This window comes from Salmo salar, chromosome 17 (assembly GCF_965601325.2).
Source record: "Salmo salar chromosome 17, fSalSal1, whole genome shotgun sequence".
Taxonomy (NCBI): Eukaryota; Metazoa; Chordata; class Actinopteri; order Salmoniformes; family Salmonidae; genus Salmo; species Salmo salar.
Window position 1 is genome coordinate 83,328,286 of NC_138307.1, and position 15,850 is coordinate 83,344,135.

Consider the following 15,850-nt stretch of genomic DNA (forward strand, 5'->3'; position numbering starts at 1 on the left):
ATTTCTCTCTCCCTCTTTCTCTGCCTCTCCATCTCCCTGCCTCTCTCCTGTCTCTCCCTCTCTCCCCCTTTCTCTGCCTCTCCATCTCCCTGCCTCTCTCCTGTCTCTCCCTCTCTCCCCCTTTCTCTGTCTCCCTGCCTCTCTATCTCCCTGCCTCTCTCCCTCTCTCCCCCTTTCTCTGTCTCTCTATCTCCCTGCCTCTCTCCTGTCTCTCCCTCTCTCCCCCTTTCTCTGTCTCTCTGCCTCTCCATCTCCTTGCCTCTCTCCTGTCTCTCCCTCTCTCCCCCTTTCTCTGTCTCTCTGCCTCTCCATCTCCTTGCCTCTCTCCGGTCTCTCCCTCTCTCCCCTGATTCCACTCTTTCTTTACTCCCCTCCTCCTCCCTCCCCCTCCTCTCCTCTCCAGGTTCCGATGATTCTGGTGGGTAATAAATGTGATCTGGAGGATGAGCGTGTTGTGGGGAAGGAACAGGGCCAGAACCTGGCCAGACAGTGGAGCAGCTGTGCTTTCCTGGAGTCCTCTGCAAAGTCCAAGATCAACGTCAACGAGGTGAGTACAACACACACACACCTCACACACCCTGCATCAGTACCCACACACACCCTGCATCAGTACACACACACCCTGCATCAGTACCCACACACCCTGCATCAGTACACACACACCCTGCATCAGTACCCACACACACCCTGCATCAGTACCCACACACACCCTGCATCAGTACCTACACACCCTGCATCAGTACCCACACATCCTGCATCAGTACCCACACACCCTGCGTCAGTACCCACACACACCCTGCATCAGTACCCACACACACCCTGCATCAGTACCCACACACACCCTGCATCAGTACCCACACACCCTGCATCAGTACCTACACACCCTGCATCAGTACCCACACACCCTGCATCAGTACCCACACACACCCTGCATCAGTACCCATACACACCCTGCATCAGTACACACACACCCTGCATCAGTACCCACACACACCCTGCATCAGTACCCACACACACCCTGCATCAGTACCCACACACCCTGCATCAGTACCCACACACACCCTGCATCAGTACCCACATACACCCTGCATCAGTACCCCCACATACACCCTGCATCAGTACCCCCACATACACCCTGCATCAGTACCCACATCAACAAGTTCTGTACCTCCTATGAACAGACACTGATAGGAATAAACTGGGTTGTTGCTGTCAGTAGTAGTGTGGGATATTTAGTCTGAGGTTAATCAGTATGCTAACTGTCCTTGGAGCTGAACCTTCCTTCCTTCTGGTCCCACTGTGTTTAGAACTGACTCTGATGTCACCCTATCTCCTGAGTCACACAATGGTGCTGTGTGTGTGTGTGTGTGTGTTTTTGTTTCTGTGCGTGTGTGTGTTTTTGTTTGTGTGTGTGTGTTTTTGTGTGTGTGTGTGTGTGTTTTTGTGTGTGTGTGTGTGTGTGTGTGTGTTTTTGTTTGTGTGTGTGTGTGTGTTTTTGTTTGTGTGTGTGTGCGTGCGTCCAGCTGCCCAGGACCACCAGAGGCTACCAGCCAGCGACGTCCCCTCATCTGGCCTGCGTCACCTCTATACACACACACACACACACACACACACACACACACACACACACACACACACACACACACACACACATATAAACAAACAAATAGCAGCCTCACCCTCTCTGTACACATTGAACATTGAAATCACTTTCCAACATCTAGTCAAACACACACACACACACACACACACACACACACACACACACACACACGTCAGGCAGTCTACTTCAGTCAACAACCCTGTGTTTTGCTCCATCAAGATACAGTGCATTCGGAAAGTTTTCAGACCCCTTGACTTTTTCCACATTTTGTTACGTTACAGCCTTATTATAAAATTGATTCAATTGATTATTTTTCCCTCAGCAATCTACTATCGTGACGTGACTTTGATTAATGGGATGACGGTTATTTATCAATAACTAACTATGTTTAATTGTTACCGATTTAAATGAATCATGTAACAATTAACTCATTAGGATTTGGGGCACCACGGAATATATACCGTCTCCGAATTCAACTCTAAAAGATATGTTCTATATCGAGAAGTCACTTATTAATCACTACCTCATATCAGTCTCATTCTGAACGTCCCAGACTTCTGGAATCCGCAAGAACTCCAGCCTTTTCTGATTATTCAGTTCGACACAAATTGATTGAATTATTTATTTACTAACTAACTAAATAATAACACAGAATACACAGTTACATGAGACAAAAGTCCCTAGTGGACTTACAAGATATTACGGCTTGTTACACAATGGATAGGGAGAAGGGGGTGGGGACAATAGAAAGAGAGGGGGGCGGGGACAATAGAGAGAGCGGGAGGGGGTGGGGACAATAGAGAGAGAGGGTGGCGGGGGCAATAGAGGGTGAAGGGGGCGGGGAGAATAGAGGGTGAAGGGGGTGGGGACAATAGAGGGTGAAGGGGGCGGGGACAATAGAGGGAGAAGGGGGCGGGGACAATAGAGGGAGAAGGGGGCGGAGACAAGAGGGAGAAGGGGGTGGAGACAATAGAGCGAGTGAGAAGGGGGTGGGGAGAGGGGGTTGGGACAATAGGGAGAAGGGGGCATGGCAATAGATGGAGAAGGGGCAGGGACAATAGGAAGAAGGGGGCGGGGACAAGAGGGAGAGGGGGTGTGGACAATAGGGAAAAGGGGGTGGGGACACTTATGGTACATTTGGTAACTACGCTCACAGTAACCATATTACCACACAAGCCGCCTCCCATTTGGGTAAGAAATGCAATGTATTTACATGTAGATGTCTTTTATCTGTCGTCTGTCTGTTGAAACCAATCGATCCTTCCATGGGGAATGGCTCCATGGGTGTAATGCTCTGGTTGTCCATCAGAGGTCACAATGTCCTTCTTAGTTTTGGTCATTATAGTGGAGTGTTCAAATAGAACAGATACTCGTTGATTGTCTGAGATGGGATTTTCTTCCTTCCCACCTCGTATCTTTAGTCAAAGTTCTAGAACCCTTTACATGCACAGCTGCAGACTGTCAATGTTTTTGGTCTAGTGAGTTTTTCCTACCATTTCAACGTGTAGCCACGTCTGCTAGTCCGCATGTTAATTCTTAGCGAGTCCTTTGAAACACTCAGGTCGAAAAGGGCGGTGCCATCACACTGACACGCTCTTCTGACCTCATTCGGAAGCGTGGCTTAGTTTAATGCGCAAGGGACATAAAAGCTATGATCTCGTTTGAAAACTAAAATCACATTCCTATCTTAACAAAAATAGTTTCATCGTTCATAATATTGTATTAACATCATATTGGATAAAAACTTAACAGCCAAATGGGGGGTTTCCTTCCTAAATTACACTATTTGGTTGATACCGTTTTTAATAACATCACAAAATGATCAACAATATGACATGATTATTCTTTAGATCCCCACTGACCATTCTTATCATTCCTATCTTAGAAATAATTGTTCCAATATTTACTTTTTTTGTAATGATATAGTTTTGACAGTAAAAGTTTCCTGTAGGACAAAGGCATTCCTTTTGGTTGGTACTGAAGACCAGGTTCTCTGCTGCGTAAGATTTACGATTGACGTGAGGTGGCATGGCATGGCATTGGGCTTAATGTCTCAGAATCAGCAGCAAGCCTTTGTATTTGTATTTATTATGGATCCCATTAGTTCCTGCCAAGGCAGCAGCTATTCTTCCTGGGGTTTATTATGGATCCCCATTAGTTCCTGCCAAAGCTGCAGCTAGTCTTCCTGGGGTCCAGCAAAATTAAGGCAGTTTATACAATTTAAAAAACATTACAATACATTCACAGATTTCACCACAAACTGTGTGCCTTCAGGCCCCTACTCCACCACTACCACATATCTACAGTACTAAGTATGTGTGTACAGTTGTGGCCAAAAGTTTTGAGAATGACACAAATATTAATTTCCACAAAGTTTGCTGCTTAGTGTATTTAGATATCTTTGTCAGATGTTACTATGGAATACTGAAGTATAATTACAAGCATTTCATAAGTGTCATTGACTTTATTGACAATTACATGAAGTTGATGCAAAGAGTCAATATTTGCAGTGTTGACCCTTCTCTTTCAAGACCTCTGCAATCCGCCCTGGCATGCTGTCAATTAACTTCTGGGCCACATCCTGACTGATGGCAGCCCATTCTTGCATAATCAATGCTTGGAGTTTGTCAGAATTTGTGGGTTTTTGTTTGTCCACCCGCCTCTTGAGGATTGACCACAAGTTCTCAATGGGATTAAGGTCTGGGGAGTTTCCTGGCCATGGACCCAAAATATCAATGTTTTGTTTCCCGAGCCACTTAGTTATCACTTTTTCCTTATGGCAAGATGTTCCATCATGCTGGAAAAGGCATTGTTCGTTACCAAACTATTCCTGGATGGTTGGGAGAAGTTGCTCTCGGAGGATGTGTTGGTACCATTCTTTATTCATGGCTGTGTTCTTAGGCAAAATTGTGAGTGAGCGCATTCCCTTGGCTGTGAAGCAACCCCACACATGAATGGTCTCAGGATGCTTCCTGTTGGCATGACATGGGACTGATGGTAGCGCTCACCTTGTCTTCTCCGGACAAGCTTTTTTTTCCCGGATGCCCCAAACAATCGGAAAGGAGATTCATCAGAGAAAATGACTTTTACCCCAGTCCAATCCCTGTACCTTTTGCAGAATATCAGTCTGTCAATATCAGTCTGTCCCTGATGTTTTTCCTGGAGAGAAGTGGCTTCTTTGCTGCCCTTCTTGACACCAGGCCATCCTCCAAAAGTCTTTGCCTCACTGTGCGTGCAGATGCACTCACAGCTGCCTGCTGCCATTCCTGAGCAAGCTCTGTACTGGTGGTGCCCCGATCCCGCAGCTGAATCAAATTTAAGAGACGGTCCTGGCGCTTGCTGGACTTTCTTGGGCGCCCTGAAGCCTTCTTCACAACAATTGAACCGCTCTCCTTGAAGTTGTTGATGATCCGATAAATGGTTGATTTAGGTGCAATCTTACTGGCAGCAATATCCTTGCCTGTGAAGCCTTTTTGTGCAAAGCAATGATGACGGCGCGTGTTTCCAGGTAACCATGCTTGACCGAGGAAGAACAATGATTCCAAGCACCACCCTCCTTTTGAAGCTTCCAATCTGTTATTCGAACTCAATCAGCATGACAGAGTGATCTCCAGCCTTGTCCTCATCAACACTCGCACCTATGTTAACGAGAGAATCACTGACATGATTTCAGCTGGTCCTTTTGTGGCAAAGCTGAAATGCAGTGGAAATGTTTGTTTGGGATTCAGTTCATTTGCATGGCAAAGAGGGACTTTCCAATTAATTGCATTCATCTGATCACTCTTCATAACATTCTGGAGGATATGTAAATTGCCATCATACAAACTGAGGCAGCAGACTTTGTGAAAATGTATATTTGTGTCATTCTCAAAACTTTTGGCCACGACTGTATAGTGCGTATATAGTTGGATGATGAAGAGATGCCGTTGGGCTTAGATAATGAAGAGATGACATTGGGCTTCATGTCTCAGCATCAACAAAGGCCAAACCCTGTTTTGCTCTGAGTCAAGAGTCCACTAGCCCAGGCAGCACTTTCCTGCGCCACGCCTTATTCATTTATTCACTCATTCACCACTGTGATAGGCTACAGTAGCTGTGAGGTCAGTCAGTGGGGTTTAATGTGGGTTGACCCCTGACCCGTTATACCACTATAAACCAGGTTTAATGTGGGTTGACTCCTGACCCCTGGGGAGTTACACTACTATTAACCGGTTATCCCATTAAGCTTCAGTCTCTAGCTGGTCTGAGCAATGCTCTTGGTTTAGGTGGTGATAGAGATTATCCATTCTAATAGATATGACCCATTCTAATGGAGAGGACTCCATTCTAATGGGGAGGACCCCATTCTAATGGAGAGGACCCCATTCTAATGGAGAGGACCCCATTCTAATGGAGAGAACTCCATTCTAATGGAGAGGACCCCATTCTAATGGAGAGGACCCCATTCTAATGGAGAGGACCCCATTCTAATGGAGAGGACTCACTTCTAATGGAGAGGACCCCATTCTAATGGAGAGGACTCACTTCTAATGGAGAGGACCCCATTCTAATGGAGAGGACTCACTTCTAATGGAGAGGACCCCATTCTAATGGAGAGGACCCCATTCTAATGGAGAGGACTCACTTCTAATGGAGAGGACCCCATTCTAATGGAGATGACTCACTTCTAATAGAGACTGTAGGTCTTTGGTTGATCCACAACCAGTGTCATTGACAACGAGCTGGCTCCATTAGAGAGATGTCATTGTCAACAGGAAATGGGCTTTATGGGTAATACCAGCCTAAGATGTATCCTTGTCTCTTGGCATGATCTCTCTCTCTCTCTCTCTCTCTCTCTCTCTCCTCTCTCTCTCTCTCTCTCTCTCTCTCACACCTGATTGATATTGGTTTAATCACTATAATTATGCAATTGGCTCGAGCTGTAACCATTGATTATGTCCAAGGGGTTTGTTTTATGTCCAAAGAGTGCAGATTCAGGACAGGAGGCTGTCTGCTCCAAATGGATGTGATGTGGTGTGTGTATGTGAGTTATGTAACACTCTGGGAGTAGACAGAGACAACTACAATTACCCCTAGTCATACAGCTTTGTCTGTTACCCCTAGTCATACAGCTTTGTATGTTACCCCTAGTCATACAGCTTTGTCTGTTACCCCTAGTCATACAGCTTTGTATGTTACCCCTAGTCATACAGCTTTGTCTGTTACCCCTAGTCATACAGCTTTGTATGTTACCCCTAGTCATACAGCTTTGTCTGTTACCTCTAGTCATACAGCTTTGTATGTTACCCCTAGTCATACAGCTTTGTCTGTTACCCCTAGTCATACAGCTTTGTCTGTTACCCCTAGTCATACAGCTTTGTTTGTTACCCCTAGTCATACAGCTTTGTCTGTTACCCCTAGTCATACAGCTTTGTATGTTACCCCTAGTCATACAGCTTTGTTTGTTACCCCTAGTCATACAGCTTTGTCTGTTACCCCTAGTCATACAGCTTTGTCTGTTACCCCTAGTCATACAGCTTTGTATGTTACCCCTAGTCATACAGCTTTGTCTGTTACCTCTAGTCATACAGCTTTGTATGTTACCCCTAGTCATACAGCTTTGTCTGTTACCCCTAGTCATACAGCTTTGTCTGTTACCCCTAGTCATACAGCTTTGTATGTTACCCCTAGTCATACAGCTTTGTCTGTTACCCCTAGTCATACAGCTATGTCTGTTACCCCTAGTCATACAGCTTTGTCTGTTACCTCTAGTCATACAGCTTTGTCTGTTACCCCTAGGCATACAGCTTTGTATGTTACCCCTAGTCATACAGCTTTGTCTGTTACCCCTAGTCATACAGCTTTGTATGTTACCCCTAGTCATACAGCTTTGTATGTTACCCCTAGTCATACAGCTTTGTATGTTACCCCTAGTCATACAGCTTTGTCGGTTACCCCTAGTCATACAGCTTTGTCTGTTACCCCTAGTCATACAGCTTTGTATGTTACCCCTAGTCATACAGCTTTGTCTGTTACCCCTAGTCATACAGCTTTGTTTGTTACCCCTAGTCATACAGCTTTGTCTGTTACCCCTAGTCATACAGCTTTGTCTGTTACCCCTAGTCATACAGCTTTGTATGTTACCCCTAGTCATACAGCTTTGTCTGTTACCTCTAGTCATACAGCTTTGTATGTTACCCCTAGTCATACAGCTTTGTCTGTTACCCCTAGTCATACAGCTTTGTCTGTTACCCCTAGTCATACAGCTTTGTATGTTACCCCTAGTCATACAGCTTTGTCTGTTACCCCTAGTCATACAGCTATGTCTGTTACCCCTAGTCATACAGCTTTGTCTGTTACCTCTAGTCATACAGCTTTGTCTGTTACCCCTAGGCATACAGCTTTGTATGTTACCCCTAGTCATACAGCTTTGTCTGTTACCCCTAGTCATACAGCTTTGTATGTTACCCCTAGTCATACAGCTTTGTCGGTTACCCCTAGTCATACAGCTTTGTATGTTACCCCTAGTCATACAGCTTTGTCTGTTACCCCTAGTCATACAGCTTTGTATGTTACCCCTAGTCATACAGCTTTGTCTGTTACCCCTAGTCATACAGCTTTGTCTGTTACCTCTAGTCATACAGCTTTGTCTGTTACCCCTAGTCATACAGCTTTGTCTGTTACCCCTAGTCATACAGCTTTGTCTGTTACCCCTAGTCATACAGCTTTGTATGTTACCCCTAGTCATACAGCTTTGTATGTTACCCCTAGTCATACAGCTTTGTCTGTTACCCCTAGTCATACAGCTTTGTCTGTTACCCCTAGTCATACAGCTTTGTCTGTTACCCCTAGTCATACAGCTTTGTCTGTTACCCCTAGTCATACAGCTTTGTCTGTTACCTCTAGTCATACAGCTTTGTATGTTACCCCTAGTCATACAGCTTTGTCTGGTGAAATAAAATAATCAGACCATTCATTCATTCTGACCAGTTTGTGATACTATAAATACACTATTGTCAAAGATACTTCACATAGTCTAAAATACTTCATTCTTGTCTAAGATACTTCATTCTTAAAAATAAAGAAAAACCCTTGAATGAGTAGGTGTGTCCAAACTTCTGACTGGTACTGTACATACAATTGCCCTGAAGGAGTCATTATCTATCATTATCCATAAATAAACCCTTGGGTGAGTTCTCACAGATTGAGACGTGATTTGTCTGTCTAGTAAATATTGTGGCCTGAGGTGTCATCTTGTCTGGTTGGGATGTGGATGACATCACTCACGCTGTCCACTGAGATCTGGTCTGAGCCTTGGGCCTGACTAAAACGCCCTGACTGACTCTCTAAAACCATCTATCTGACAGTGTGTGAATCGATCTAGTCCAATGGCACGCTCTGCTATTTACATGTATTCTCTCATGGTCTTGCTTTTTGAAACCAAGACACCTGTGACTGTTTCTTAACACGATACCCATGGCTAGCCGTTGTTTCTTAACACGATACCCATGGCTAGCCACCGTTTCTTAACACGATACCCATGGCTAGCCACTGTTTCTTAACACGATACCCATGGCTAGCCACTGTTTCTTAACATGATACCCATGGCTAGCCACTGTTTCTTAACACAATACCCATGGCTAGCCGCCGTTTCTTAACACGATACCCATGGCTAGCCGCCGTTTCTTAACACGATACCCATGGCTAGCCGCCGTTTCTTAACACGATACCCATGGCTAGCCACCGTTTCTTAACACGATACCCATGGCTAGCCACTGTTTCTTAACACGATACCCATGGCTAGCCACTGTTTCTTAACACGATACCCATGGCTAGCCACTGTTTCTTAACACGATACCCATGGCTAGCCACTGTTTCTTAACACGATACCCATGGCTAGCCACTGTTTCTTAACACGATACCCATGGCTAGCCACTGTTTCTTAACACGATACCCATGGCTAGCCACCGTTTCTTAACACGATACCCATGGCTAGCCACTGTTTCTTAACACGATACCCATGGCTAGCCGCCGTTTCTTAACACGATACCCATGGCTAGCCGCCGTTTCTTAACACGATACCCATGGCTAGCCACTGTTTCTTAACACGATACCCATGGCTAGCCACTGTTTCTTAACACGATACCCATGGCTAGCCGCCGTTTCTTAACACGATACCCATGGCTAGCCGCCGTTTCTTAACACGATACCCATGGCTAACTTGTATCTAACTATTGTTGTGTCTCTCTGTGTTTCAGATCTTCTATGACCTGGTCAGGCAGATCAACAGGAAAACCCCAGTACCTGGGAAGACACGCAAAAAGTCCAACTGTCAGCTCCTCTAATACACAGCTGCTCTGTCGCACTGAGCCAGGTGAAAAGCACTTGTAGGAGTCAGAATGCCACTGCCTAATTGAAAAGACAGTTGTAGGCATTTGGCTGCGGCCTCCTTGTCTTAAACCTGAGGAATATCTTGAGCAAGAACTTCTCCCTTTCATATTAAGAGACATCATATGGTGCAGTTAGAAGTGTCATTAATGTCTCTATACCTCTCTCTCTCTTCTCCTTTCTCTCCTCCTCTCTCTCTTCTCCTCTCTCTTCTCTCTCTCTCTCTCTCTCTCTCTTCTCCTTTCTCTCCTCCTCTCTCTCTTCTCTCTCTCTCTCTCTCTCTCTCTTCTCCTCTCTCTCCTCCTCTCTCTCTTCTCCTCTCTCTTCTCCTCTCTCTTCTCTCTCTCTCTCTCTCTCTTCTCCTCTCTCTCTCTCTCTCTCTCTCTTCTCCTCTCTCTTCTCCTCTCTCTTCTCTCTCTCTCTCTCTCTCTTCTCCTCTCTCTCTCTCTCTCTCTCTCTCTCTCTCTTCTCCTCTCTGTTCTCCTCTCTCTTCTCCTCTCTCTTCTCCTCTCTCTTCTCCTTTCTCTCCTCCTCTCTCTCTTCTCCTTTCTCTCCTCCTCTCTCTCTTCTCCTCTCTCTTCTCTCTCTCTCTCTCTCTCTTCTCCTTTCTCTCCTCCTCTCTCTCTTCTCCTCTCTCTTCTCCTCTCTCTTCTCTCTCTCTTCTCCTTTCTCTCCTCCTCTCTCTCTTCTCCTCTCTCCTCTCTCTCTCTCTCTCTCTCTTCTCCTCTCTCTTCTCCTCTCTCTTCTCCTCTCTCTTCTCCTCTCTCTTCTCCTCTCTCTTCTCCTCTCTCTTCTCCTCTCTCTTCTCTCTCTCTCTTCTCTCTTCTCCTCTCTCTTCTCCTCTCTCTTCTCTCTCTCTCTCTCTTCTCCTCTCTCTTCTCTCTCTCTCTCTCTCTCTTCTCCTCTCTCTTCTCCTCTCTCTTCTCCTCTCTCTTCTCCTCTCTCTTCTCCTCCTCTCTCTCTCTCTTCTCCTTTCTCTCCTCCTCTCTCTCTTCTCCTCTCTCTTCTCCTCCTCTCTCTCTCTCTTCTCCTTTCTCTCCTCCTCTCTCTCCCTCTCCCTCTCCCACTCTCTTATCCTCTTTCTCATTCTCTCTCCTCCTCTCTTCTCTCTCGCTCTCTTCTCTCTTTCTCTCTCTCCTCCTCTCTCTTTCTCTCCTCTCTTTCTCTCCTCTCTCTCTTCTCCTCTCTCTCTCCATCTACCCACCTTCTCTCTCTCTCTCTCTCTCTCTCTTTCTACCCACCTTCTCTCTCTCTCTCTCTCTCTCTCTCTCTCTCTCTCTTTCTCTCTCTCTCTCTCTCTCTCTCTCTCTCTCTCTCTCTCTCTTTCTACCCACCTTCTCTCTCTCCCTCTCTCTCAGGTCTGATTTGCTGCTGTCTCTCTCAGCAGTGCCAGCATTCCGACGTTACTAAAACCTAAGATGGAATGGACTTTCCTGTGTGGTGAAGCCCCTTTAACAACAACAACAAACAAACAAACCCACCAACGGATTCAAAGCTACAATACATCACTTTTTACACACAGATGAACCATTATCTCTCTCCAGTGTCACGAGAACAAGAGTTCTACTTAGAAATATAGATATTCTAACTGTATGCAACTGAAATGAAAAAATTCAGTTCATAAAATAAAGTAAATTTAATAAATAAAATAGGTAAATCAGTCAATATGAATCAAAATAAAAATCCGGATCCCTACACACAGTGTTATTGCTAACGGAGACAGTAGCCGTAGAAACGGATGTCTAACCAGAATGTGCACGTTGCCATGGTGAGTAGCTACAATGATGTGGTATTTATAAGCGCCTCTATATTAGCCAGAGAAAAGAGAGAGAGTCCCAAAGAGCACCTATATAGTCCGGTTCATACAGCTAACTTGCTCCTGTGGTTTCTTTTCTAACATTTTATTTGTACCTTTTGATTTTCCTTCGATCATTCAACATAATTTTTCTGTCTTTTTATTTCTTTTAAAATGACTAGTTTGGTCTCCACTGAGAGATGCTATACTGCGACAGCTATTGATATGACTTTTATTTGAGGAGTAAACCTGTGGATACAACAGTGATTATTATATGTGTAAAAAGAAAAAAAGTATCATGTTTTTTCAGTAACTATGAAATTGTCTTTTAGCCTGATGATGTTGCCTTCAAATAGGTTTTTTTCTTTCTGGAGAATCCAACTATGATCCAATCATCTTTCTTTCTGGAGAATCCAACTATGATCCAATCATCCTTCTATGTCATGCCTGGGTTTCCTTGTGTGCGTCTGAAATGGCACCCAAGTGTACTACATTTGACCAGAGCACAATGGGTTTCCCTATTGGTTTCCCTATGGGCCCTGGTCAAAAGTAGTACACTATATAGGGAATTAGGGTGCCATTTTGGAGGCAGCCCTTGTGTTGTTTACAAAGATGTTTGTACAGTGGGGTTTTTCAATTGGGGTTGTGGTCAAAGAGGGACTTGACATTTTAACAAGCTACCCAACTTCTGAGACACCAGTGGCCGACGTGACTGGGCGATCCTCATCATGTTTTTTATTCTTCATCCTTCCAAGGCCGTCTCTCATTGGTTTGGTTTGTCCAGTTAGCCAATCCCCTCTTACAGAATCTGCGATCTACAACAGGAAGTATAGATTTTTTTTTTGTCATTGGTGATGTTATTCTCCACACTTCTGTTGTAGAGCAGCGTTTCTCAAACTGGGTCCTGGGGACCCCAAGGGGGGCACCTTTTGGCACTGCACAGCTGATTCAAATAATCAAGCTTGATGATTACTCAAATAATCTGTGTAGTGCTAGGGCAAAAACCAAAACATGCACCCAGGGAGGGCCCCAGGACCGAGTTTGGGAAACGCTGCTGTAGATTCCCACTGTACTCCCTCTCCTTTTCTAAACCAGCCTCTCTCCCCTTCTCCCACAGCCCCTCTCCCCTATCTCCCCCTGTCCTCTAGTCTCTTTCCCCCATCTCACTCCTCTCCCCTAGCCCCTCTCCCCTCTTCCCCAGCCCCTCCCCTAGCCCCTCTCCCCTATCTCCCCCTGTCCTCTAGTCTCTTTCCCCATCTCACTCCTCTCCCCTAGCCCCTCTCCCCTCTTCCCCAGCCCCTCTCCCCTATCTCCCCCTGTCCTCTAGTCTCTTTCCCCATCTCACTCCTCTCCCCTAGCCCCTCTCCCCTAGCCCCTCTCCCCTCTTCCCCAGCCCCTCCCCTAGCCCCTCTCCCCTCTTCCCCAGCCCCTCCCCTAGCCCCCCTCCCCTAGCCCCTCTCCCCTAGCCCCTCTCCCCTCTTCCCCAGCCCCTCCCCTAGCCCCTCTCCCCTATCTCCCCCTGTCCTCTAGTCTCTTTCCCCATCTCACTCCTCTCCCCTAGCCCCTCTCCCCTCTTCCCCAGCCCCTCTCCCCTATCTCCCCCTGTCCTCTAGTCTCTTTCCCCATCTCACTCCTCTCCCCTAGCCCCTCTCCCCTAGCCCCTCTCCCCTCTTCCCCAGCCCCTCCCCTAGCCCCTCTCCCCTATCTCCCCCTGTCCTCTAGTCTCTTTCCCCATCTCACTCCTCTCCCCTAGCCCCTCTCCCCTAGCCCCTCTCCCCTAGCCCCTCTCCCCTCTTCCCCAGCCCCTCCCCTAGCCCCTCTCCCCTATCTCCCCCTGTCCTCTAGTCTCTTTCCCCATCTCACTCCTCTCCCCTAGCCCCTCCCCTCTCCCCTAGCCCCTCTCCCCAAGCCCTTGCCCCTCCCCTCTTCCCCAGCCCCTCCCCTGTCCCCTTGCTAATGCATCTGTTGTCAGCTGAGGATATGAAAACCAAATATTGGATCCTGTCAGTAAAGAAACTTGCCTGTTAGTGACTATTTCACCTGTGTAATACTTGGTTTGACCTGTTTCCTGTCAGTCTGTCGGATGATGATGATGATGGTGATGATGATGATAGTGATGAAGAGTAACCGTGTGGGGTTATCTGTTCTATAGTGAATGTGGGGGGAGGGGGGACAGACTAATGTGTTTGAAGCAGCAGGGAATAAGACTGAAATACAATAAGAACCACAGCAATGTAGAGATGATGAGGAGGAGGAGGAGGAACAGGCAGAACTTGGATGATACGGGGTGTGCGTCCCCAATGGCACCCTATTCCCTACATAGTGCACTACTTTTGACCACAGCCCTATGGGCTTAGGTTGCCATTTGAGACGCAGAGAGGGAGGGAGGGAGGGGAGGGGGGGTTAAAGTTGCACGTTTGTTGTGAGTTGCGTGACCTCTGTTGACCTCTTGTAAGAGAATGCCTTTGTTGCTTTGTGTTGCTGTGATGCTAACCAACAGCATCAGTCCTGGTGGATAGACCATGTGTACCATGTCCCCCTTACAGAGCCACAGTATTGGAAATGCAACGTCATCTGCCTATTATGGGATGGGCAAGGGGAGGGGTGGGGAGGGAAAAGAGGGGTGGCCAAATGTAAACTAAGAGCCTTAATTGAAGTGGTGTATTTTGTATAACCCAGCATCTGTAGTTCAATAAATTGGATTGCCATGCAAGGGCGTTGCCATGACGCCGGCCCGCCGCCGGAATGTTCTGTGTTGTTGTTGTTGTTTTAGCCATACAGATTGTTTTATCTCTGTGGTTTAACCATACAGATTGTTTTATCTCTGTGGTTTAACCATACAGATTGTTTTATCTCTGTGGTTTAACCATACAGATTGTTTTATCTCTGTGGTTTAACCATACAGATTGTTTTATCTCTGTGGTTTAACCATACAGATTGTTTTATCTCTGTGGTTTAGCCATACAGATTGTTTTATCTCTGTGGTTTAACCATACAGATTGTTTTATCTCTGTGGTTTAACCATACAGATTGTTTTATCTCTGTGGTTTAGCCATACAGATTGATTTATCTCTGTGGTTTAACCATACAGATTGTTTTATCTCTGTGGTTTAACCATACAGATTGATTTATCTCTGTGGTTTAACCATACAGATTGTTTTATCTCTGTGGTTTAGCCATACAGATTGTTTTATCTCTGTGGTTTAACCATACAGATTGTTTTATCTCTGTGGTTTAACCATACAGATTGTTTTATCTCTGTGGTTTAACCATACAGATTGTTTTATCTCTGTGGTTTAACCATACAGATTGTTTTATCTCTGTGGTTTAGCCATACAGATTGTTTTATCTCTGTGGTTTAACCATACAGATTGTTTTATCTCTGTGGTTTAACCATACAGATTGTTTTATCTCTGTGGTTTAACCATACAGATTGTTTTATCTCTGTGGTTTAGCCATACAGATTGTTTTATCTCTGTGGTTTAACCATACAGATTGTTTTATCTCTGTGGTTTAACCATACAGATTGTTTTATCTCTGTGGTTTAACCATACAGATTGTTTTATCTCTGTGGTTTAACCATACAGATTGTTTTATCTCTGTGGTTTAACCATACAGATTGTTTTATCTCTGTGGTTTAACCATACAGATTGTTTTATCTCTGTGGTTTAGCCATACAGATTGTTTTATCTCTGTGGTTTAGCCATACAGATTGTTTTATCTCTGTGGTTTAACCACCTCCCCATCTTGTGATGCACATGTCTCAAACTCATTCCACGGAGGGCAGAGTGTCTGTGGGTTTTCACTCCTACTTGATTGACAAAAGAAGGTCACTGATTAGTTCGGAACGCTCACCTGGTTGTCTAGGTCTCAGTGAGGAACTCTCACCTGGTTGTCTAGGTCTTAGTGAGGAACTCTCACCTGGTTGTCTAGGTCTTAGTGAGGAACTCTCACCTGGTTGTCTGGGTCTTAGTAAGGAACCCTCACCTGGTTGTCTAGGTCTCAGTGAGGAACTCTCACCTGGTTGTCTGGGTCTTAGTGAGGAACTCTCACCTGGTTGTCTAGGTCTCAGTGAGGAACTCTCA

The 15,850-nt window shown here is 45.7% G+C and overlaps 1 protein-coding gene across 1 annotated transcript in view; it reads left to right on the plus strand.

The window, feature by feature from the left end:
• The window catches only part of LOC106576640 (ras-related protein Rap-1b), a 108,858-nt gene extending 96,914 nt beyond the window's left edge, over window positions 1–11,944 (plus strand). Inside the window, 4 exon segments of the mRNA XM_082964264.1 lie at window positions 404–547; window positions 9,841–9,884; window positions 9,886–9,956; window positions 11,329–11,944. Coding sequence (XP_082820390.1) covers window positions 404–547; window positions 9,841–9,884; window positions 9,886–9,956; window positions 11,329–11,387 — 318 coding nt within the window. The 3' untranslated portion in view covers window positions 11,388–11,944.
• The last annotated feature ends 3,906 nt before the right edge of the window (window positions 11,945–15,850 follow it).